The 25,522-nt window shown below is 38.6% G+C and overlaps 2 protein-coding genes across 6 annotated transcripts; both read right to left on the bottom strand.

The window, feature by feature from the left end:
- Positions 1–1,322: 1,322 nt before the first annotated feature.
- stx3a (syntaxin 3A) lies at positions 1,323–17,921 on the bottom strand. Of its 5 annotated transcripts, XM_042417935.1 has the most exons (11): positions 17,503–17,918; positions 10,796–10,870; positions 10,596–10,695; positions 10,113–10,187; positions 9,872–9,942; positions 9,636–9,744; positions 9,459–9,532; positions 8,030–8,164; positions 7,123–7,233; positions 5,225–5,344; positions 2,591–4,842 (listed from the first exon to the last, which is right to left on the bottom strand). In XM_042417935.1, the coding sequence occupies exons 1-10, from the start codon at positions 17,530–17,532 to the stop codon at positions 5,255–5,257; spliced, it is 870 nt and encodes a 289-aa protein (XP_042273869.1). In that variant the 5' UTR covers positions 17,533–17,918; the 3' UTR covers positions 2,591–4,842; positions 5,225–5,254. The 5 variants fall into 5 exon arrangements, with proteins under 5 accessions (XP_042273873.1, XP_042273869.1, XP_042273870.1 ...); XM_042417939.1 differs by lacking the exons at positions 2,591–4,842; positions 5,225–5,344; positions 7,123–7,233 and adding exons at positions 1,323–2,173; positions 6,735–6,845 and having other exon boundaries at positions 17,503–17,921; XM_042417936.1 differs by lacking the exon at positions 5,225–5,344.
- A 3,319-nt stretch (positions 17,922–21,240) lies between these two features.
- ran (RAN, member RAS oncogene family) lies at positions 21,241–25,123 on the bottom strand. The gene is made up of 7 exons (XM_042418716.1): positions 25,054–25,123; positions 24,049–24,106; positions 23,819–23,903; positions 22,454–22,579; positions 22,055–22,242; positions 21,792–21,962; positions 21,241–21,625 (listed from the first exon to the last, which is right to left on the bottom strand). Exons 2-7 carry the CDS (start codon positions 24,079–24,081, stop codon positions 21,581–21,583), a joined length of 648 nt encoding a protein of 215 aa, XP_042274650.1. The 5' UTR covers positions 24,082–24,106; positions 25,054–25,123; the 3' UTR covers positions 21,241–21,580.
- Between the last annotated feature and the right edge of the window lie 399 nt (positions 25,124–25,522).

Genomic DNA, 25,522 nt, shown 5'->3' with positions numbered 1-25,522 from the left:
CTAACTCATTGTACCCGAAATTACTTACAAAAGGCCCCCAAAGCTCTTAAAAACATGCAACTGTATACTTCTACTTCTGAGGAAAACATTGTACCACTACATTAACCTGACAGATAAATGTTGCTGGTTATGATACAAATACAAATTTTACTCACAAAATTAGCAATTAAATATGATGCACTATTATTCATTAAACCATCCAGCATTATCTAAAATAGTTAGAATTGAAAGCTCCACCTTGATCACGTTAAGTAAATTCAAGTACATTGTGCTGATAAAACCTTTCTTTCACACTTTAACTTTTAAGTACTTTTACTGTACAGTATTAATAGTTTTACTATTAATAGTTAACAGTTTTACTTCAGAAAAAAGGTTTTGAGTACTTCTTCTACCACTGCCAATTACCAACATTCCCATTTAGAGAAAGGATAAAGCAAACAACACATTATTATTATTATTATTATTATTATTATTATTATTATTATTATTATTATTACTGTTGTTGTTGTTGTTGTTGTTGCCTACTGTGATGTAATATATATCACACTATGGCTCTATGTTTTGTCTTACTATGTACACCTCTGCTTAAGTTTTGAATTTTAATTATAATTATTGTAATGATGATGGTAATGCCAATTGTTAGCTGTTTTTTTACTTAATTATTTCACCTTCTTCCTCTTTGACAATATATTTAAGTATTAATCTTATTACTTTTTATATCTATTACAATTATTCTTATTTTTTCACTGCTATTACTAAAATAGTTATTATTATTATTTGTTCATAGGATGTTCATGTTCATATTATATTGGTGTAGTTATTATGTATGAATACACCTTATACATAATACAAATATTTTGTTATTTTTGTTATTATTTTCTGTCACTTTAGATCGATTGATCTGGAATAACATAAAACTGCATTATTGGTAAATCATTTTTAGTAAATTTCCCTCCTATGAATCAATAAAGTTTTGTCCTTTCGTTTCACTGCCCAGCTGGAAATCCTGCTTATCTTCCAAACACGAAGATGAAAACGAGCGCACCCTTATGTAGACTCCGCCCTCGTCGTGCTGATGGGCCGGGCCTGCCTCTGGATAGGAAGAAGATGGGGGATGAAATGAGGTCAGGGGAGCTCTCCATACACGGATGTTAATGTTGCACATCGCCATGCATTAGCTGTGGCTTTCACACATGGGTAAAGAAAAGGGACGAATAACATTTTATGCTCAGAGAGTCACAAGTTGCGGTAATTGTAGGGTTGTAGGCATCCAGTGAGAAGCTGAACCACGTCCAAGAAACGAAGCACACACCAACACTTGGTACAACGCACAGAAATCATTTATTACATAACAAGCTTTACTGGGTTGACACACAGCCAGTGAGCTTCTGTTGCAGAAAAGACCATCATTACAAGCATTTCAGCAGCACAGACGCATACAGACAGATCACACACAACAAAATCACACAGTTTAATACATTTGTGACAACAAACAAGTCAGAAAATACTACTTAAATGGAGATTTTTATTACCAGAGCACAGCTGTTTGTAAGTGCATAAATGGACTTTTAAAGCCTAGACAGCACAAAAAAAAACATCTTCAACATCTTACTAAATGTTTAATAATTTCCTGATTCTTACAATATCACTAAATATGATTGTCCCCTCAATGCACCACCAGGAGGCGGTATAGTGGTCCAAAAATGATTAAAAGTCCATGAGGAGCCACCTGGTTGTGAGCTGGCAGACTGAGAAGAATCTAGACATTTATTACACGTTATCAAACACTTCATACAGCAAGAAAATTAATTTAATTCAAATGATAAATAGAAAGGGAAGTGCACAGGACCAGATAAGGATCACCTTTTTTTTTTTTTTTTTTTTACTTTACAAGTTTTAAAATAGATTCAAATAAGTCAGGGTGGAAATAGGTGGAGCACCTCAAGAACATCTTTTTCTTGGAGAAATCCTCTTTACTGGAAACACCACACAAAGACAAAATATATATATATATATTATTTTAACATTTAAGGTGCAAGAACAAAATACATAATGTTGAACGCCGATCAAGGTGTTTTACCTTCTGTAAAAGCTTTTATGAGAAGAAGCTGTAGAGATAGGAGAACCCAACGATCCCAATGATGGCACAGCACAATGTAATCATCATCTTTTTCTGTGGATTTAATCAAGAGTAAAACAGAATGAGAGCAGTCTGAACACAATGCAGCCAAACACAAGATAATTGTTTACATTTATGGACACCGGTTTGAGGAAATGGTTGAGCAAAAGGAGAACCAAGGCTCGGAGAGGTTTGTGTGTGTGTGTGTGTGTGTGTGTGTGTGTGTGTGTGTGTGTGTGTGTGTGTGTCAAGAGGAAGAAAAGGTGAAAACATATAACTTACCTCCTCTTTGACAGTCTTGTAAACACAGTGGTTAAAATGCTGTATCAACAGTCTTCCTTAGTGCAAAGATCATCTGCTGACAACAGCTTTTATCCCATTAAAAAAAAAAAAAACTAACAAAGGTCAGCAGGTCAAACATGCTAAAAAAAAAAAAAAAAAAACATTGCAAGAAAACACTACAACCAGAAATTAAAAAACATAAAATCTTTAATTTCCATTAAAATCATTTGCACGTCAACTTAAAAACAGTCTACAACAGTTTTAGTTTCCTCCTCTGTCTCTCTCTCATTACAGCCTGTGCTGATGGCTAAAGTGGTGTGAATGAAAAGAAATTGAAAAGTGGCATCAGACTTGAACAGTTGTGGACAGAAGCCAAAAGAGCAGACTGCTAAGTCAAGAGGCCTCTCACTTTCAAGTGCTCCCTCCACAATCAGAATTAAAAGGCACCGTTCAGGCTCCAGTCAAACAAAAACAAAGACTTCTTTCATTGATGGTGGCTCCATAAAGCACGGTGCATTTTTCAGTTAGGCCTTTGCTCTAGACACTACTCATATATATGGTCAAAATCTAGATTACGAGGGTTCATGTAGGCTCTTCTCTTTATGATGACTAGTGGAAACAGTATCTCAGCTACTGTTCAAGGGTTATCGTCACCTGGTTTAATGACCTTATTAAAACCAGAGTGACTACCGGTACAGTGTGTTTCAGTGATTACACTGTCAGCTTGAGACATTCCCACTCCCAAAAAACACCTACAGTAATGAAATGATGGTGACCACTCAGAATTAAGCTTATTGGGTGCATCTAACTAAAACTAATGCAGTTGCCCTGCAATAAATCCAACCGCCATGAAGGTTATAATGTTCGTTTTGTTCTAGAAAGGTGTTGATTCAACTTTATAGTCATTTTGGAGGCTGTAGAAGTGTATTGTGCTACACTAAAAGGTGTTTGTAATTACTTGTCTAGCCTTATTGATATAAATGGGTTAAACAAAGTATTAGAAACACCTTTCACCATAAATTGAATGAAATTTGAACAAAAACTACACATTATACCGTTCATTAAGGTAGGATTATTAGCAGGGGCTGCATTAGTTTTAGCTACGTGTATCTAATAAACTGTAAACTGTGTTTATAGTAAAGAAAATATGGAACCTGAAATATGTACATAAGGAATTGCAGCCAGGTTAGAGCTACTGTAGTTCGGAGTGTGTACTGCATCCCATATGTGCGACTTTATTAGCAACATCTGATCAAAAAAATATAATAAATACAAAGTCTGTTCTGGCACCTGTGGAGAACACGTTCAGTCACTAGTGTTACTACCTGTGTCTCTTTATATCCTTTGGTATTGAAACATTGTTATTTTACAGTATTTTGACAGTACATAACATAAGCATTATCATGGCTAACATTGTAGGAAGATTTTTTTGGATCCGTCTTCCTGTTGTTGCAGTGTATCGACAAAGTCTTCAAGAAAAGTATGCATGTTTATCCCCCTATCCTGTCTTTTTTTGTGGCTTGTTTGATTATTTTAGCTCCACCTGTTCATGAAATGTGTTTCCATAAGCAGCATCTTTCACATTTAAAAATCACTCTCTACACAAAAGAATCATAGCTGAACACGCAGCTCCTCTTTTCAGCTACAGAACCGAGCCATAATCATGCTTAGATATTGACAACACACAAAATAACAGCTCTATTATTTACATGATCATCTGAGCTTAATCCAAGGAAGAAGACATAATCTAAATGTCAAAGTGCTGGAGCTCCCCAAAAACCGACAAAATCCCAGTACAGTGAACATAGCTAGCTTTTCACAAAATGTGTCAAGGCTCATAAAGGCAAGAAGTAAAGATAAGGGAGGTGATGTGCTTATAGTGAGGGTTGGGCGTTAGAACAAATTTCAGATGACAAACACAGGTTGTTTCTTTGGCACTGAATGTTTAACAATTAAATGTTGAGTGACATTTATGATATTTTTTCAATTCCCTTTTCCCTTCCTCAAGAGATACAATAGGTATTGTACCTCACATCAGCCTCAGTCTCATTTCCTCATTTGCAGCAGAGCATCCTCAAACTGTCCAAAGCCGCCTGATGGAGTCAAACAGCTCCAGGCAGACCAGGAAGGATGGTTTGGATTGGTATACACGGGTCAGAAATGATTTTATAAAGAGTCCCCTGGAGCCTCTTTTTTCACACCGTTTATCTACTAGCTTAACGATGAGATGTACATCTGTGAGTGAGATGTTATTACATCCATACGGAGTGATCATTATCAGTCTTTTCTTTGGTTTGCAGGTAGATGGAGGGAGGGACGGAGTACAGATGAATAAACATAATGCTCGTAAGACTGAGGTCCTGCTATAGTGTCTGGGTGAGGATGATGGTGAGGATGATGAGAACAGCCACAGCACAGACTGCACCAATAATGATCATCTTCTACAGAGAGGGAGATAGAGAGAGACAAAGGGAGAGCAGTGTTAATGACAGGGGAGGTGAGCATTGAAATGAGCCCACAGACCAAACACCACCTCCAACTGTGAAACTAGCGCACCACTAGCACTGCTTTGTTTGCTCAGCAGTTAACCAGAGGCAAGTGCTGCAGGAGAGGAGAAAAAACACACACCCAGGAACTTCAAATACACACAAACACACCTCATATAAGCCCTCTGCGGGGAGAGAATACACACTCACACACACACACACACACACACACACACACAGTCTTAATAGAAGAGCGTGCAAACCCTTTTCCAAAAGCAGGCCTCATACTCATACCCATTGTGGCAGCACAGAGGTTATTTGCTCCGGAGTTACTCACCCTTAGCTCTCCTCTTACTCAAATAGCTCATCAGCTTTGCTTCAATCCAACTGACAAACCGATTATGAGAGCTAGCAGTGCCAGCAAGATCACCACAACCACCACTATTATCACCACTTTCTGTTGGGAACAACCAAACAGCGCCATCAGGACCATTCTCAGTGGGGAAACAACAATAAGTGTATCTTCTATGTCTGTTTTAATTTATGTTTATGTGCAATGATTATGGTATGTTCTACTGTGTGTTATAAACTATGTGTACTAGTTTTATATGAAGGGAACAGACATATCAAATGACAAGAATTCTCTTTGTAGCTTCGTAACCACATAAACTTAATCTTGCATCAATGTTGCTTCAGTCAGATAAACTAGTTTCCTCTTGGCACAACAGTGTTTACGATGGTGTTTACTTTATGTAAAAATGTCAATACAGGCTTTATTTTCACACACATGCTGTACTAGCCTGAAATAAATAAGCAATATCTTCAAACACAGCTAAAACCAAAGAATAATGCAGCAGACATATGCCAACTGTAAACAAAGACAAAGTTAAGGTTAAAACTGAACAGCACAGACAGAGAGAGAGAGAGAGGAAAGAGTAGAGTGTTGCAGCTGTGAGTGTGTGTGTGTTTGTGTAAGCAGGTGGAATGGGGTGGTCTATGTTCTGGTTCTTGGTGCTTGGGGGGGGGGGGGCACAGTGGTTTTTCTAAGCACAGGGATCCACAGGTCACAGGGTGGAGGTTCAGGAACAGAGGAGGCAGAAGGCTCGAGGGTCACCACAGGTAAGGATCAAGTGAAGATCAGGGTCTTGATGCTGGAGGAGGTCTTCAAGTTGTCAGGCAGGTTTCCCAAAAGCATCTTTGTGTTTAAGAGGAATTCCAGTCGTTCACACTTTTCATGTGCTAACTTGGTGTTCAGACCAGAAACTGCAAAAATACTATCAAATCCATTTAAATTTGAATGCCACTGATTCAGGGCATGGATATATTAAGAGAGCCGATACAGCGCTGCTACTTAGCCTTGCTGCCATTTTTTCCTAGTGGTATTTCCTGAGGTATTGCAGCAAAAAAAAAAAAAAAAAAGAAAAACTGCAGCCCAAAAAGCATTTTCCTCATAAACCATTATAAAAGAGACGTCTGTAAAATTGTTGACAGGACACCTCAAACTGAAAATAATGTCAATTATTACTCTTTGTATTATGAATTTTTAATCCATGAAGGTTTTATATTTGTAAAACCTTCCTAGAGCCTTGAAAAGCAATTTAAAAATTCACGTTATCCTAAAGTTAAGTCTATGGGCCGAGCGGGAACTCACAGGGAAACACTACTGCGCACATTCAGTAGGATGTACAACGCAGAAGCTGTTTTCATTCAACTGAATAGGCGCCATCTTTCAGTCCAGTATCCACTTCATGTAATATATCCATAATTCAGGTTCATCGCAGCTCTATTGTAAACTATTTTCATGCTTTTGGGAAACCGAACTGCTATTCTTGACTGTAGTCACTCACACGTCGAGCCTCTTGCTGAAACTTGGCAGCTTTCTTAGTGTCTGCTACGGCCCGCTCCACAAAGCCCACCGATTGGTCCATGTTGCTCTCAATCCTGTCAATCATTCCGCCCTAATGTGGTGCGCGGTGTCAGAGGTGACGGAAAGCAACAAAAGTAAACATATAAAACAAGAGGGAGAGACAGAAAGACGAAGCACACAGAATGTAACAGCTGTGCATGATTGTCAGTGTGTGTATAGGGCAAGGGAGTGTGATCTGTAGGCACACTGTGTGGTTTCAATGTGTCAAACTGTGAAAAAAGTCTTATTGTATCTAGAAATAAGCAGGAAAAAAAAAACAGGAAGAGGTCACATGCAAACTGATGTGGCAAGTGGCTAAAGTACATTACCTTGCGTGCTTTGGTCTGGTACCTTACAGCTTTTTTGGTCTGTTCCTTAGCAGCTATTATATGGTCCACTGATTTGGATACATTCTGCTCTATGTTGTCTATTATGTCACCCTGAAAAACACACAACAAATCAGTAAGATACAGTGCAACACAGAACAAGCAATACAAAGTCATATTTGACAGATTTCATTCGAAAACAAAATATATTCTGATACAGAAATCCTATCTGAAGGTCTTAATCTTCAATGACTCCAAAAGAAGCTTTTCTTTCATGTGCCCTTAACTTTAATGACAGTAGCATTTATATTAATGCTGAACATTAAATCATTTTAGAACAAATCTCTTCAAAAAAAATACTGAAAATAGCAAGAAAAGAGTTTCCTGGGAAATCACACAACACAAACAGCAGGAATGTGCCCTTACCTCAAACGAGGCTTTCCCTCAGAAAGCATGATGCAAGCAGCAAGAAATATGCGGTTATACTTGAGTGTGTGCACATACATACAGTGACTGACTGATCAACATGTGTTTGACTCTAGTGTGAAGTCTGCTGTGATGTCTACCCTGATGCTTTATTTACACATTGTACTCAATGCATTGATGTTGGTCCATCAAAGATGGGTGATGAGATGGAGGTGGCAGAGGCAGAGGAGAGGAAGAGGAGATATGAAAAAGGCATGGAGCTGGAAAAAGAGGAAACACAAGACAGATGCAGATTGACAGTCAGAACACCACACAGGCAGCAAGTGAAGTAAACAGGAGAAAAGAGTTGAATACAGTCAGGGAAAGAGTTAAGGGGGAATGGAAAGTCAATTGATTAAGTGAATGAAAAGTTTTTAAAGTAGTTGAGGTTCCGTTAACTGATTGATGGATGAAATGATGAGCAGATGGATGTAGAGGAGCGTACCTGGCTCTCCACCAGCATGGCGATGTCTACAAACATATCGTGCAGCTCCTTGATGCTACTTTCCAGACGAACGATGTCTTTGTGTCGAGCTTCGATCTCACTCAGGGCTTGTTTGGAAATACCAGAGTCCACAATCTGCAGAAAGGAGAGGTTCACTGTTCAGTACAGACAGACATGTACACACAAACGTCTTACCACATCTGAGTCTTGGTGTCTAAATGACAATTTGTCATCTGTCACTTGGTCCTATCTAACATCTTGTCTTCTGATCCTTGTAGCTGAGATAAGTCATGGCCTGATTTAGTTTGCATCTTAGCAGAAAAGGCAGCTAGCTAACAAACAAATACAAACAACAGAAACTGAAATTAAGTGCATCTCATTGCTATACAGAGAAACATAAAATCCCCCCATTGGAAAGTCACACTACTGCTTTAATAAGGAAATGACAGTTCCTTTTATAAAACCTGGCAACCAGTGTTGGCTCACTGACCAAGACCTGTTTTTATATAAGAGGGCGACTGTGCCAAGTAGCTTGCATGGTAGCTCGCTGCCATCAGTGAGTGAATGTGTGTGAGTGTGTGAATGAGAGGCAAATTGTAAAGTGCTTTGAATAAAAGTGATATATCTATGCAGTCTATTTATATATAATAACAATAGATCAGAGTTTAAAAAGTGTTGTTGGTTTAATATATTCAGAGTGTACCTTTAAATTAGTATTTAGATCCAGCATTATAATCGATAAAGCAAGACATACAACCTCATTGCAATATTTATCTAATCTGACAGGATGCATATATATTTTTATACTGTCATTGTTAAAAGTAGCTCTCTGCCAAACCTGTTTACAACCCAAGGAAAATATTATATATTAGTACAAATTTCCTTAACCGTTAAAGCTTATGTCAAGGTTTGGTCATGTCAGGACAAGACTGAAAGGCATTGGAGAAAATAAGTCGTTATCAAATCTAAGAATGTCAACTTGAGTCGTGTGTCCTTGTGAAAGAAATTCTTCAGGAGCTATTCTGGTAACAACCACCCTTCTCAGAAAAGTGTTAACAGAGAAGTTTTCTCACCAGCTTAAATGCAATGTGCAAATGTGGTTGTCTGATCAACTGAGACACGCTGGTGCTCATTTACCTCATTTATCGTTCATGCAACTTTAAAACTTTTTAAGAATCTGATCTGACTGTTAGATATTATGTCAGATTAAAGTTGGAAGACCCAAAAAGGCACAAGAAAGAAAACTGACTTTGAGCCCTACATACAAAAATCACCATTACAGCTAATCTTTAACCACATGATGTTTTGAGTTTTACTTGGTCTTGGTTTTCTCACTTTGAACACATGGTGATCAGTGTCAAGTCAAAGGGCGATGTTAGGGTGCTGCAGACACACACACACACACACACACAAACACACACAGACTTACCCCCGCAGTGAACACAGCAGCGTTGCCGCTCTCCAACATCTCCTCCAGTTCGTCATCTGTCGTTGCTTTTCCAGCTGGAGAGGAAAGAAAAGGGTTCATGTGTAAGTTCATGAAAAAAAAAAAAAAAACGCAAGATGATGACATGAGTTTGTGGACTTGTATGTGAGCATCACTCACTAATCTCTAGCTGTCTCTGAATCCGTCCTTTACTCCTCTCCCTGAAGTCCACCTGGGCTTCATTATACTTTGTCATTACCTCCACAAACTTCCTGGACAGCACTGCATGCTGGGAGACAACAGGAACATTTTCAATGAGCAGAGGAGCAATGTGCTCACTCGTTTATTTAACGAATAATGAATAATCGCACATTTATTTTTGGTATGTCCAAGAGCTTCAGATGGACATCATTTACCTGTGATTTACGTATCCGCATGTCAGCTGACACCCTCTCCTGCTCTTCTGACTCCAGATTCCTCTCGATGGCTGAGCAGCAAAATAAATCATGATTCAACTTAAACATCACTGTGTCATTCTATAGTTACATTTCATGTTATACATCCCCATTATTCTGAACGGCACGGTGTGTGCGTGTGTGTGTGTGTGTGTGTGTGTGTGTGTGTGTGTGTGTGTCTGGTAGGAAGAGGTACACTCACTCTTGAGTTTGTTTCTCGCATTGTTGGCCATCTTCTTTATGTCATTGGTGATTGCCTCCAAGTCATCTTGTGTTTCTGGGAAGGAAGAGAAATGTGGCAATAAACAGTGAGAAGTTAAGTTGTTCACAAATTCACAAGTTAAGTAACATTTTGATGCAAAGGATTGATGTACCAACAACTATCACTTCTTTTTTGTGAAATTTTCAAACCAGTGAACCTGCATTCATTGGCATATTTATAATCTTGCTTTAAGGAAACTTGACGTAACATATTGATTCATTGTCTTGTGAAAACTGTCAGATTTACTTCAATTAATAGAACAAAAAATGCAAGTGAATATAGCTGATGAAAGAGAGACATTATTGAGGAGGAAAACATTCTTAATATTGAAATAGTTGAATTCATTTATAGAAGAGACAACAAACATTATACAGGAAGATAAAAAGACGACAAGAAGAGTTGAATGGTGGAAAGATATCTCACTCTGATCTGATGTGGGAGCAGACAGGATGACCGAGTAAAGCTTTTTGACTTCAGCCACATTCTCATCAATTTTATCAATACTGTTCCTGATGTCCTCAATCTGAAACATACGCACACAAATGTAAGCAAATGACAAAACTTAAGAACGATGTACGCCACCGTAAATACAAGAAAAACAGTAAAATGAGTACACCTCTCACCTGACAGAAGAACTCATCCATGAAGGCTGCGTTGTCCACAGCGATCTCCACGTCGTCATCATCTTGATCACATGTCTAACAGAATAAAAGTAAAGACTGTGTCAGACTCGTACTTGTGGTTCTCATGTTTCTCTTAAGCACAAAGTAAACACCTCTGTGTTCCTGTATAGCAGCTATTTATAATTTATCTGCTACTTCATTTTTCTCTTCTTAATTCCTGTTTATACATGTAATTTCATACAGCCATACGTTTCTTTTATATCTTGTAATGTCTTTTAACTCTTTACGTAAAGCATGTTGAACTACCTTGTTGGTGCTATACAAACAAACTTAACTTGCCTTTAGAGAATAGATAACAATTCAACAGTTGTAGCGTAAACCATTTACTGCTTTGTACCCAGAAAAATAAGCTGAATAAATACACTCAATGTTGTTAAAGAGACGTCCTGTTGAACAAACTAACCTGAGGCTAAAACATGACAGACAGTTTTGTGCTTGATGGGTTTTGTGTCTTTCGATGCTTCGTTAAGTTGCCTAACAAAACCTCAGTTTCAGTATTGATACCAAAAGAATACTTTTTTTATAACTTGAGGAATACAAACATGTTTCCCTACAAAAGCTATTTGGGGATTTTGTATAATTCAACAAAATTATCAAAAGCATCAGTGTTTAATTATGTCTCAACAGAAAGCATCTGTACAGGAACTTTGCTTATAGATATTATAAAATTATAGAACATATTATAGAAAAATGATCATTTAAACCACAAAATATCTGATAAAAGTATAAGTAAACAAAACTAAGGATCTGATCAGACAACCCATAAACATTTCCGTTTGTAAATCACAAAAGTATTGAGATTTCGTACGCACCTTGGTCTAAATCTCAAAAACAAAACCACCCTTGAAATGATCAACTTTGTTATGACTGCCTCACAAATCTGAGTTTTTCATCAGCTAACATTTTTGAATATCAGTGTGGAAATGCTGCTAAACCGCATTTAAATCATGAACAACCACTGATTGCCATGTTAATGACATTGCCTCCTGGTTAGCAGCTGAACATGATACACCAGCCACAAATATTTCTCTGACCCTGATCAGCCTACACCCCATAAATTTTATCAGAAACTCCTTCTCTGCTGAGGTCATAAATATGTCACGAGGGACAGTCAGTAAACACGAGGTAGAACAGTGGATTGGCCACACTGCTGGTGAATATTTACAGGCTGAAGGACAAGGGACAGGCTCCAGGAACTCAACCTGCTTTCAATTGATTATAAGAAACCACAGCTAAAGTACAGTGTAAACAGACATCATGACGTTGTGCTGTGACGGTGTTAGGTGGAGACAGTGTTTGAATTACATCGTGGCTTATAACAAAAACCACAGAAACTACAGCATATTGCTGAAAGGCCCATATAGCTGACACAGAGCTTTTAATTAAAGTTCAAAGGCAGTTAAAAGTTGTGTTTATTTCCTGGTCAGATCAATGTTTTGGTGGTGATACATACAGGAGGAACACCTGTGTACTCTCATACAATCTAATACAACAGCTCTGCCATAAATTCTACATTTATGAAGCTGATATATTTTCAGTTTTTGTTGACATTGTCAGAAAGGTGATTACTCTACTTTATGTTTATTACTGAGGTTGTAGTGGGTGGTGCTGGTGGTGTACTGGAGTGCATTATATTGAAAAGTGTTCCTAATATGTTGTCCAGCCCCTACGGGGAGAGGGGGGGGGACTTGTTAGAGGCATGGATAGCTTCAGGAGGGGAGGGAGTGAGAGAGACTTTATGAAGCTATCCACTTCTAATACCACATGTTACAAGGAGAAATAAATGTTGAACTCACTACATAGTGAGAAATTTGGGTCTGTTTCTAAATAAGTTATTTATCACCTTGTGGAAAATTAGCTATGGGACGACATGTTTTCCAAATCCATTCTTCTTGGAAAATCTTGTTTTTGCGGCTGACGTGTGATCAAACACTGACCAAACTGAGAATCGCTGATCTGAGGCCAAATCATCAATATTAGAAACAGTAATTACCCATAGACATGCAAAATAATACAGGATGAATCACATTAAAAACACCTGCACGTGTCCAGATTAGGCATATTACACACTCTGTTGACAAAAGATAAAGTCAGCCGCACTGACCATGAAGCAGAGTTGCACACACGTATTTAAAATTACAGATGACAGGACATTGCAGTAAAAGAAATGCTAATGTTTATTTATTTGAGACCACTGCAAACTCAAAATTTTGTTGCCTTCAGGTGAGCTCCGGTCTCTTTAAGGGGAGTTAAGGCTTCCCTGTAATTTGAACACTGGTGAGAAGGGACATTAAACTCCCTTTGTTCCCTCCCTTTCAATTACTTGCAATTACTGCATTTTACAGACAAATGTGTTTACAGTAGGCGTCTGTGTCTCTGTTTTGCAATGAGTGACTGAGAGTCTGAAGTCTGCACACTTGACTTTTCCTGGAGAAAGTCAGGTGTCAAGGCAACAAACCTGTTGACTTCCCTGCACTCCGATATCAGCAGACTTCTCCAGGGTCTCTGTGAGTCACAGTACTCCTTTAACTCAGCCTTTATTTCTAAATGAGTATTTAAATATTACATTTCATTCAAGCTGCACTTCAATAGCTATTTAATAACTTTCAAATAGAGTTACTGTACACTGTTTCTTGGTTTCTAATTGGTATACACAATGCACAACAATCTTTTGGACAAGGAACTTACTAGTTCTTTGTGTTCAACTGTTGAGTTGGTGGACAGTCTTTAACCTTCTACCCCTCATCTAAAATTTGAATTGCAAATGAGGCCTTGACTATTTGGTTCAGGCTGCTGTACTAACAACAGTTCCCCTGGACACACACGCACACACACACTCTGCCACACTGCTTGCGTTTGGATTTCTCAGTAAATTATTCATTGAATACAGCACCCTCGCACACACATTATGCTCACTCACACAGCATTTCTGCAGTTGTGAGATAAGAGTGAGCGTTCACTTCCTTCCAGTGTCTCTCATTCAGCAGAATAAGGGGAAAGGGACATGAGTAACAAATGGTTTAACAGTCAAAGGCCACACACAAGAATTTGATGCAAGAAAACAGTTTGATACTGACAGAAATAGTCAGAGGGAGTGACTTTATCTAAAACTTTTACAAGATTGCTTGTTAAACTCACTTGCTCATCTTATGACTAAACTTGGAGACGCCTCTCTGTGACAGAAGACATGAGCAGAGACTTGAGCCAAACACACATTCGTTACATTTTGGATCAAAATGTTACTCAAAACACATGAACCTCTTTTTGTCTCTGGTCTCTACATAGATATTGGGAGTTGCACAGTTTAACTATTTGTGATTGGTTGTAGTTTTTAGAAAGCAGTGAGTTATCAAATGTTTGTACTTTTAGACATAGATTTGCTTTATCTATTTTCTGCAATACTGTCTAATGACTGTGGGAAAATACCGCCCATACTCCCATCACCATTTCTGAATAACAAATATATAAATTGTGAACAAACTAAATTTAGCAACTGTGCAAAAACGTGTCTGACACAAAGATACAGTGACGCAGCAAATTAGATTTTGGACCAAAATCTACAAAAAGCTATAATCTTGTGCTTAGATACACGAATATTGTGTAATCATCAAAACAGTGAGTAACATTTGGACAACTGGACATCAAGATTAAAAAACAGCACGCACGCCGCACATCGATGTAGGAATGATGGGAATGTTAGCTTGAATTCAGGCTTTTTTTCTTTTATTCAAAACACTTAATTATGCTTGTTCTGCATACAAAGCACCGCATGTCATGTTGCATAATCCCCCCTCAACAAGGCAATGACTAGACAGAGGTTGTACAGTGAAGCAGACGGTGATCCTCGGCCTCAACTGACTGGCTTTCTTCACACACAGTTTCATTCACATACACACACGCAATAAGCCTAAAGTGACCTCCACGTCTTTATTATCATTTACGAAACCACGTACACACAATCTGGCAAGCTCTACTCCGATCATGGGCCTTGATTCATGTCCAGCTCTCTTATCTTTCCCGTGACTTCGTCATCTTAAAGAAACTGGGAGGTGATAAACAGTCAGACTTTGTCTCTGAGGACCATAAAACAGCACCGGACATAACACGTTCAACTGAACACCAGCAGTCCTTGGAGGTTGAGACAAGAGGACAGTTGAGAAAGATGAGGGCAGAAAAAGACTAAACTGGGCTAAAACAGAGTCAAAATAATATTTAAAGTAGACTTTCCTTAAGCTGAAACAGTTAATCGATTGACAGAAAGTTAACTGGCAACTACTGTGGTGATTAATTAATCATTTGGATCATTTCCTGCTAAACATTCAATAGTTCCAGCTTGTCAATTGCGAAGATTTGCTACCTTTTAACTGTATTATGTGATAGTAAACTGAATATCTCTGACAAAACAAGCAAGTTGCGAGAGGCCTTTTTCTGACAAACGATTAATCAAGAATAACAATAATTGTTATTTACAGCCCTAGAATATTTAACAAATGAGCTACTAGCTATCACAGTGTCAGGATAGGGACATGTGATCAGATTTACGGCAGCATAGTGACAAAATCCAAATTACTCCAATGGCAGTTGTGTTAATAGAATAGCTAAAATCTGACAATTTAAAATCCTCATGTGACGTAGAAGAAGCCTCGTTAGAGCCGTTACAATTCTGTCCATTCATTGTGTTAATGTTGAGCCATGTGGTGAAGTAAAGTAATACAGGTGGCCCAACTGGCCTGCAGTACATTGTGGGGAAACACTGAACACAGAGGTGAAAAAGATATGGCTTTGACTGAAAGAAACTTTGACAATACTACGAGGGAAATGGAAGAGAAAGCAGAAAATAGAGAACTCCTGTTACATTAATGGCCTCATTCAGTCTGGCTCATAGTAATAGAAAACGGCAAGCATAATTATCCACTTCTGCTGTTGATATTTATGTCTAAAATGCTCCGAGCAAGCCAGTGTATTCAAACAGCACATATGACCACAGCACCAGGTGAAGCTACTGTTCTGGGTTTCCTGTTGCACCTCTTTCCCAAAATTCTCCAAGACTAAAAATATGTCAGGTGATCACATGAGCCCACATCCACATGAACATATGCCTGCTAACACACAAACACACAAACACACACACACACACACACACACACACACACACACACACGTACCAATATATAGGCTAGATTACAGCCAGCAAGTAAAACATTAGAGAGGAAACATGAGGAGGAAAATAAAGATGATGGGTTGAGTGTGGGTATGGAAGGAAGATAAAGAAAGAGGGAAGGAAAGACTGGAAAAAGCCGTTAGGATGGAGACACCCATTACAACAGACAGGTCTGACGGAATAATACTGATAACTTCCCGACAAACGAGAGGCCTACTTCACCTGGTATTTGTACTTCCTTTCCCTGAAAAGAAGCCAGCTGTGCGAGATACAGATGCCTGAGGGGGATACCGCAGTTCAGCTACTTTAAACACAGCAAATATTTGGCCAGTAGTTTGGGGTAGCTATGGCAACACATCCCGACTTGGGCTACGAGAAGATCAAGGCCTCACCCGCATGGACAGCAAATGTATTTACAGTCATTACGTCAATGTTGAAAAGGGGAAAATATGAATCAAACTGAGGTTTATGTTGCTAATGATTACTCTGCTGCTGCTGTCCACCATATGTACAAGATAATCTGACTGTTTTGGCTAAATAAAAAAGTACAATATGGAGGATTTGGGTTTTTGGACCCAGGTTCAATCTACCCCAAATGTCTCTATATCCATATTTGTTTCTAGCAGTACTGACAACTAGTGCTGCAACAGATTTTCATTATTGATTAGTCTGTTTTTGTTTGTTTTTTTTAATTTTCGTGATTGTTGATTAATCACTTAGTCTGTAAAATTTTCTGAAAATACTTGTTTACTTGTTTTTGACTGGAAAACAATCCAAAAGCCAAACATATCAAACTCACAGTGACAGAGAAAGGCAGAAATCCTCACATTTGAGAGGCTAAAACCACAGAATATTTGACATTTTTGCTTGATAAATTATGTCAGCGATTGATCCATTACCGAAACTGTTCCAGCTTGATTTTCAGATGATCGACTGTTTCATAATTAATGGACACTATTCATCAGCGACCATGAAAACAGAATGATTCATCTGTTGTCTGTACACTGGTCACTATTTGTATATACACAGGCCTACATCATATTATAGGAAGCAATAATAGATAGTCAGGGGAACAACTTAAATATACACCTTTTAAATGACTATTAAAATGACATCTTGGAATACAACTCAATTAATGACATTTATTACAACTCTGACACTTGATTGTCACACCATATAAGATGGCTGCATATATAGAAATTGAAAATTATGTCTGAATGACACTTTTACTCAACATTTCAATTTCAAATCAACCGCCAGTGTTACTACATCTATATTGAGTTATGTCATCACATAGGACAAGTGTTTCAAATGATTAGTATATTATGCATCAAGTATTTCGATTAAAGGCTTCAGAAAATGTTTTTTGCTTGTCTTTACCTCTCATTTCTACCAACAGAAAGGTTTTTCAGAGGACCATCAAAGTGTACAGTGAGATATTACAGAAAAAAAATACACTTTTTCATATTTCCTGGACACTACTTACCGCTTTAAGTTGCTCCAATCGGTCCTTCATCTTTCAGGCGGTTAATTTAAGACTTCTAAACCAAATAAATAACCACAATATTGCGCGAAATTGCTTTCAAAGCTAGTCCCAATCTCTGAATTCCTCAGCCAGCTGGCAAGCTAGCTGTCCGACAGAAACCCACCGCCAGTTAGAAAGAAAATTAAACTCCCCAAAAGTCTTGGCAGAGGTGTGTCAGAGAAAACGACTTTTTTCTGAAAAGAGGAGTCTTGCCGTCGTTTTTCCATACAATATGGCTGCTGGGTTTAAAGCCAGTGTTTTTTCTTTGCTAAATCTCCTCGCTCCGGGGATTAAAACAACAGTTGTGTGGAGCCGTTTAATCTGCCTCTCCGCTGGCCAGTAATCATTCTAAAACGCACTTTTCTGACTCACGCATGCGCACACGAACCCCAGTCCACAAGGATGAGGCCACGCCCTAAGCCACCTGCACAGATGAAGCGTTCAGGTGTTGTAGGAATCCCAGGGACTTTCAGATGACAACTAACCAGTAGTGGAGAATAAATAAGTACATTTACTCAAGTGCTGCACTTATTTCCACTCCATTTCAGAGGTAAATATTGTGCTTTCTACCCAACTCCATTTATTTGACAGCTTTAGTTACTTTTCAGATTAAGTTTTGACACAATGGATAATATAACAAGCTTTTAAAATACATTGTTAAAGATGAAACTAGTGGTTTCCAATCTTTTTGGCTTTTGACGTCTTACAAAAAGCAGTGTCTAGTTGGGTCACATTTCAGATGTCTATGAGTTGTTAACAGCTCCACCAAAATAGTGATTTTTCCCTCTAAACTTCTCACATGGTTTCATTTCAATAAATATTCAAATGATCCAATATTTCACCAAAAATCAAATACTAGAGAAAAAGTCCAAAAACTGAAAACAGATTTGTGTATCAGAACTTTGTTTTTTCCTCTTCTATCTCCCATTAATCATCTCACGACCCCTCATATTTACGTGATGAATCTTTGGAGGGGCCTGACCCCTAGATTGGGAACCACTGGACTAAACTAGCTAACTGTATATAAAGTAGTTCAAACTAGCTCCACCTCCAGCAGCTACAACAGTAACATGCTGCTTACACACTGATGCTTCAGTATTAATAATCTAATGATGTCATATTTAATAATATATCACTCAGAGGGACCAAACCACTACTTTTACTGCAATATTTTCACTACATTTAGCTGCTAATACTTATGTACTTTTTCCTAAGTAAAGGATCCACCACTGTAACTAACCATGTGGCTTTCATTGTTAAATGATGACTTTGGTATATTGTTTTCCCTTGATGTCTTTTTAACTGTCTTTATTTACAATAGACAAGAATCTTAAAAAAAAACACTACAAACATTGTGCAAGTCATGGCTGACCATGACTAAGCACATTGAAGTCAGTTCATTACAGATCAAATTAAACCAAATTAATCTAAAATATTCTGGATTTTGAAAATGTTTTACTGGAGCTTTTGATTGAATCACATGATCTTCCTCAGCAGATGGATTGTCATGGAATTGTAACATCCATATTGACAAGATAATCTCACATGGTCTCCTCAGTAACTCTTCTGGAGCTTTCGATTGTATCACACAATCCTCTTTAGCAGAAAGATTGAGGCAGTTTGATGATGAAGGCAGGGTTTTTGGAGCCAGTCCGTTTAGATTTGTGGATGTGAAATTTACCCAGAATGATCAGCAACTGAAATATCTGCACATTAGTGCCCATTGTTTCCCCCTGATGTCTTCCTTATGTTGAGCCCGCAAGTGATAAAATGTGTGATGTAAAAGAAGCTGGCCCCTCTGTTTTTTTGCAGAACGACAAAACAAGAGCAAATGATCACATAAAGCTCATTATCAAAGGGATAAATACAGTTTGAGAGTATGAAAGTGTGGACCTGAGGGAGAGTGTGCTTAAAATGGTATGACACTACAGACCAGTTAGCAATGTCAGTAAGACGTTAGAAATTCAAAATGAAACTGTGCCCTGATGTTTGAGTTAATTTTTTGCCCATTGTACTTTTTTGACTGTTGTTTCCTTATTCGGCTCATTTAGTTTGTCTGTGGGCGAATGAATATACAGTATTTACTACACTTTAATGTATAGTCTAAAATATTCCACCTCGAGCTCCCAGTTCAAATGTACTATTATCTAAAAGCCAGAGTGTGCATTTTGGTTATTACGTTTACGCTTTAGTAGTGTAACCTGAATGCAGCACACACTGTAATGTAGGGAAAAGGAATATAACAGGATAGGTTGTACTTTTTAAACCAGTGTATTGAAAGCAGGCGCAAATTAGTAAATTTTAGTCTGTAATTTAAATAAATAACAATAACAACCTGGATCTTATAGAATTAAACTCAGCCAATCAGAGGAGAGTAACCACCTGTTTTCATAAAGGTGGGAAAGCTGACTGATGATGCTAACAAGTCAGATAACAAGATTGTTTTAAGCAAACTAAATACATCATAAATGTATATTGCATGTAGACCTAAAACAGATAGGTAACCTGTGATGACTTCCTGATGATGATGAGGTGTCATGTGATGTAAATCTGTGTTGTTTCTGATAAACATAACCTGCATTGTGGTTGTGGGGTGATAAAAATAGTCACAATGGCCACAAGACTATGACATGTGACTGCATCCTAACCCAGATCAGTGTAGTAACCACCTGGTGTAAAAAAAAACATGGATAAAACCGAGTTGAAGTCACACGCACTCACAATGAATGCGCAGAGTAAAAACTATTACGTAATGCTGTAGAGGTTGTTCAGTCCACTGTGCTTTGAACAGGGCTGACACCTGGTGGCCAGCAGGTTGTAAATGCCTCTACTGTGATTGGACAAACATTACCTTAATATTTTAGATCCAGTTTACATCTGTTGAGCTATTAAAGTTGTTGACCCTGGAAAAACCTCTTACATAAGTATTTGATTCCGTATAAAAGGACCTTATGTTTAGGATGCAACAGCACCACTGTAAGCTTTTCTAAGAGTTACATCATTGAGCCCCATTACATGCAGGATTAACTGTTAGATATCTATCAGCGTAATATCTAATAATTGTACTGGGCCCATTGTGGCCAATGTTGTAGATCAAAGATGACTACTTTATAGCAACAGGCTTTAGTCCCATGATAAACATTTTCACACATCACAGCAGGAAGGCATAAGTATATATAAGTGTATTTTCAGGGCCCTGGTTTTGTGCATGATGGCTCACTGTCACAGCTTACTGGGACAATTGAGTAGAATAGAACCATAATTAATTTTTTTAGTAACACCTCTGCTTTTCCCTTTTATGGAAAGTCAAAATGTCTATTGTGGAAAAAAAGCCCATAATAGATGTAGAATACCTTGATTAATTTGCTGCATTAGCTAAAACCAAACATTAATATCCCATCTATTAAATTATATAATTCATTACAAAATTTATATTGCATTATATATCAATACTGGAATATATAGTTACATATGTGATCTTATGAGGGTTTTTTTTTCTTTTTAAAAATGGTATCGCCCACCTCTGACAATGCATTTAAAAATGACTTCAAATTCAACAACAAGATGCCCTTCCAGAAGGTGTCTCCATTACTCTGGATAATCAACAGAGCTCAGTGTTTTTTTTACTGGAACTACTTTAAACCGACAGCGTCCCTGTGACTCTGCCACTTTGGTAAATTAAAAACAAACCTGGACATGTAATATTGAGAATGTTTTTATTCAAAGTTTACTCCCTTAGTGCTTCCAGTACACCGTACAACAGCATTATGCGAGCTGGGTAAGTGCAGTGGAGGGTGCTCGAAGATGAAGAGTAGCACGTCGCCATGCCAACAACAACACTAGGGTGGGTGTGTCTTATACAGTGAAATTAGAACAACTTTTCCACCAAGTTTTTTTCCTTAGTTTTAAAACAAACAAAAAAATTCAAAAATAAAAAATCTGAAAAGGGATTTTACAGTAAGGGGGCAAAACTCCAAAAACTTTCTGTCCACAGCGGGGTGGGAGGGGGGTGGGGCAGAGGGAAAATTCAGCTGACAGGTTAGAGGTCATCTTCTTCATCTGGGAGTGCTGTTTGTGATGCAACCTGGAGAATGAGAAACAGCCATTAAAATTAAGTCAATAACATTGTGTCCTGCTAAATATATAAAGTTTATTCTTCTATACCTGAATAAGGCAAAGAAGCTGCTTGGTATTACTGCATATAGTCACCTATACGGACATTGTGCCTGTATCACCATCATCATACTCACTTGAAGCTCCTCCTCATACTTCGCAGCAAGGGTTGGGTCCATCTGGACCTCTGGGGGAGCAAGGGCAGGCATGGCCACAAACTCCAGGTTTGGGTCACCGATCAACTTCCTTGCTAGCCACAGGAAAGGCTTCTCAAAGTTGTAGTTACTCTTGGCAGAAATGTCGTAGTACTGGAGACAAAGCGGTTTATAGCAGTTAGAAATAATAGTTCAAACCAACGCGTTCCATAATTTATATGTGACTGATGTGTGAGAGTTATTACCTGCAGGTTCTTCTTGCGGTGAAACACAATGCTTTTGGCTTTGACTTTCCTATCTTTGATGTCCACCTTGTTGCCGCAAAGGACGATGGGAATGTTCTCACAGACACGGACCAGGTCACGATGCCAGTTGGGCACGTTCTTGTAGGTGACTCGAGAGGTGACGTCAAACATGATGATAGCACACTGAGCTGTGGAGGTAGTAGTGAAGTTTTAATACACTATAAACATGGAAGTGGTTTTAAATTAAGTATATAGTGATTGGTCTGACCGTTCAACATTAAATGGCCAGAAAAAAAAAAAAAGCTAAATGCTGATTAATTTCGGATAATGCATGACAAATATGGCATGACTGCTGCATGAACCAAGTATAAATAACATGCTAGGGATTGTGAGCAGCACCTTGAATGTAGTAGCCGTCTCTCAGGCCTCCAAACTTCTCCTGACCAGCTGTGTCCCACACATTGTACTTGATGGCTCCTCTGTTGGTGTGGAACATCAGCGGGTGCACCTCGACTCCCAGAGTGGCTAGAATTATAAGAAAACACAAGATGCATGAGTGTAAGAAGGGTGGAAAATATGGCTAACCCATTAATTTAGGCTGGAAGAAAGTAAGACAAATGGGGAGGACTCATAGTATGAGTGAATGAAGTAATGAAGTGCAGCAAGAATATCTTACACGATGAGAACATATTAATGCACAAACAGAAGATCAAACTAGGATGTTTCTGTGCCGAGTCTCATTCTGCTCTAGTCTATATTTCTAACACTGGATACAGATGTGTGCCAGTCAAATGCATGATTATTGTTGAATGAGAATTTCAAACCTGTGATGCCTGTTCTCAGGTACTTGTAGAGTAAATAATTAGTTCACTGTCAAGCAATTAGCTTGCGGTAATTTGATTAACTGATTTATATAAACTGAAACTGGTAAGTGTTTGTCCCTAATTTTGAGGTCCCATCTGTGCCAAAATCTACTTTTTAACCTTTAATATTTCAAATATTGTGAATACATGGTGCATGTTTTTTATTAAATGAGTCTAATCAATTAATAACCCAAACTAAGTTTGGGCGGGCAGGGGGCTCAGCAGGGGCCCGCAGCCCACTACTGGGTTAATCCGGCCCTGCTTATTGATGCATAATGCCTCACTCCAAGTGACTGAGCATCACAGTTGAGAGTTGTTATCTTTAAAGTCCCCCTCCACTCAAAAATATGTTTTTCTTCTTGTTCCTGCAGTTGGATGTTTGAGCTTCACTGTGCAGAATGATGTTTGTGCAGAGTTTCACACTAGAAGGCTGTTTTCACATTCATGTGCTGAAAGTTTCCCTGTACTCACTGAAAATCCAATTTTAAGGGGTCGGCCTATGAGCATGATTTGTGGCATCACAAATAGTTTGAGAGCAAATCCTGGTCCAATATTCAACTTACAAAAGTGATGTGGAAACTTGAAGCCTCTAGCGCACAAACACTGAGAATGGACTTTACAGTGATGTAGGAGACATCGTGTGTCCAGCAGTTAAACTTCTGAAGTGAAATATATATTTGCATATTTATAGCTTCTGGAGTTTTTAATGAGGGAGAAGGAGTAGATGTCATTTCAAGGATTTTATCAAGATAACTGGACTTTTTTTGGTGGAAAAAACCTGACAATTATTCTTCAAAATAGAGTATTTACATCTTGAAACATGTCTGGAGGGGATCTTTAAGTCATTCTCTGTAATGTCCTGATGGGTCATGCACACTTCACAACATGGGGAAATACTCACCAACATATTTCTTCTCAAACTCTCCTGTTATGTGCCGCTTCACAAACGTTGTTTTGCCTGTGCCTCCATCTCCTACTAACACCAGCTGTCAAGCAGGAGAGCAGTTAGTTCAGACTGGTTGGTACTGGTTCCGCACACGGGCGGTTAAGCCCAGCGAACAATTAGTACAAGTCTCTACACCTTCATGCCTGATATAATAAAATCCATACGTGTTATTAAACCACACTTACCTTAAACACCGCCACCGGAACACACTGTGCCATTGAGTCCGCCGTGGTTGCGATTTTTCTGAGTGAAACAAAACAAGGCGGGACGGTTAGCAGCAGGTTATCCGCCGTACTGTCTGCCAAGTTGGACAGTCATCAGTAACGCTAAGCTAATGGTGTTAGCAATCGCCGCATTTAACGTTACACTTTGAGAAGGGAGGGGGGATCTTCACAAAGTCGCTAACTTAAAACCGCACAGTTAACGTTATTCTGGCGCTTTGGGCGGTTTACGTTATATAGTTAACGGTTATAACGTCACTCCGCAGCCCGTTACCTAGCGATGACAAATTCTAGCATTTTCTATCCATGCTAACGTTCCGACACGTTAGCAAGAATAGTTACAGTAACATCTGAATGTGCTCAAAAGCACAATACAGGTAAAACAACTAAAAATGTAACGCTGGACTCGGAATTTTGACTGAAAAGACGATCAAGCTTGCTGCTACTGCCGTATATTAACACTGTGAGATGCTCGCTAGCTTACGAGCTACTAACGTTGAGTGCGCCATACGAGAGGTCCATACGCGAGACCGCACTTTTTCTTGTTCGACTGGAACAATTGGACTAATGTGTTCCATGTTGCAGTTGATGCCCAGTTATAACAAAAACGACATTTCACACACCACGCTGGCTGACACGCATTCAAGGTTGATGCTGGCAACAAGTTTAAATACACCAACTTTAAGGAAAAAGAGCGGTTTTCAAGAACAAAGCAGTGCAATGAGGTAGAGCAGTGCATGCTAACCTGTTAGCCCGCACGGCATGGAGGCCATTCTTTTCTTTGCTAACTGCTAATGTAGCCGGGAGTTAGCACAAGATAATCAATGGCCTAATTCCTCACGTGGTCACACTTACAAAGCCAAATGAACACAAACGCACACCTTCAAGTTCCCCGTTGTTTTAACATACTTCACCTGATAAACACAAACTTAAAATGTTAGGTTGGCCCATAATGAGAGGAGGACTCACCGGTGCTGCCGCGATGAGAGAAAAAGAGTAAATGGCTGCGTTCGCGGGAGATTCAGCGTGGACTATGAGTCAGTTTCCGCCCTTATCACGTGACCACCGCAGCGGTAAAAACGCATTTGATTCCAGAAGTGGAGGAGTGTACCTCTGAGACCATGATTCAGCAAGCCCGCAGCCACTTATTCCTATAGATTATAATACGACACGTAACTCCAGTACAGCCAGTTTTACAGCTAATAAAGTATTGTATTAAACCAAAGACTGCATGTTTTTACACGTCCTGTGACAAATTAAAAAGGGTGCATCTGTGTGTGTTATTTAGGACCTGCCATGTTTACTTCCTTAAAAAAATATATCATTGGGAATGAATTAACGATATTTTCATTAGCATATTGATTAATCTGCTGATTGTTTTCTCAGTTAATTGTTTGATGTAGATAATATCTTTAAAAATATATGGTAAAAATGCTCA

This window comes from Thunnus maccoyii, chromosome 8, assembly GCF_910596095.1.
Source record: "Thunnus maccoyii chromosome 8, fThuMac1.1, whole genome shotgun sequence".
Lineage (NCBI taxonomy): Eukaryota > Metazoa > Chordata > Actinopteri > Scombriformes > Scombridae > Thunnus > Thunnus maccoyii.
The sequence above is the reverse complement of the archived record's forward strand: the minus strand, read 5'-3'. Positions and strand labels throughout refer to the sequence as shown.

Excerpts from the sequence above, each read along its gene's own strand:
- stx3a (XM_042417938.1), bottom strand. The coding sequence starts at position 17,532 with ATGAAGGACCGATTGGAGCAACTTAAAGCG. Across the intron at positions 10,696-10,795 it reads TGGATGAGTTCTTCTGTCAG|ATTGAGGACATCAGGAACAG; the intron begins GTGAGAGGTGTA and ends CGTATGTTTCAG. Across the intron at positions 8,165-9,458 it reads CTGCTGTGTTCACTGCGGGG|ATTGTGGACTCTGGTATTTC; the intron begins GTAAGTCTGTGT and ends TCCTTTCTGCAG.
- ran (XM_042418716.1), bottom strand. The coding sequence starts at position 24,081 with ATGGCACAGTGTGTTCCGGTGGCGGTGTTTAAG. Across the intron at positions 22,243-22,453 it reads AGACGGCTACTACATTCAAG|CTCAGTGTGCTATCATCATG; the intron begins GTGCTGCTCACA and ends CTACCTCCACAG. Across the intron at positions 21,626-21,791 it reads AGTATGAGGAGGAGCTTCAA|GTTGCATCACAAACAGCACT; the intron begins GTGAGTATGATG and ends CTCATTCTCCAG.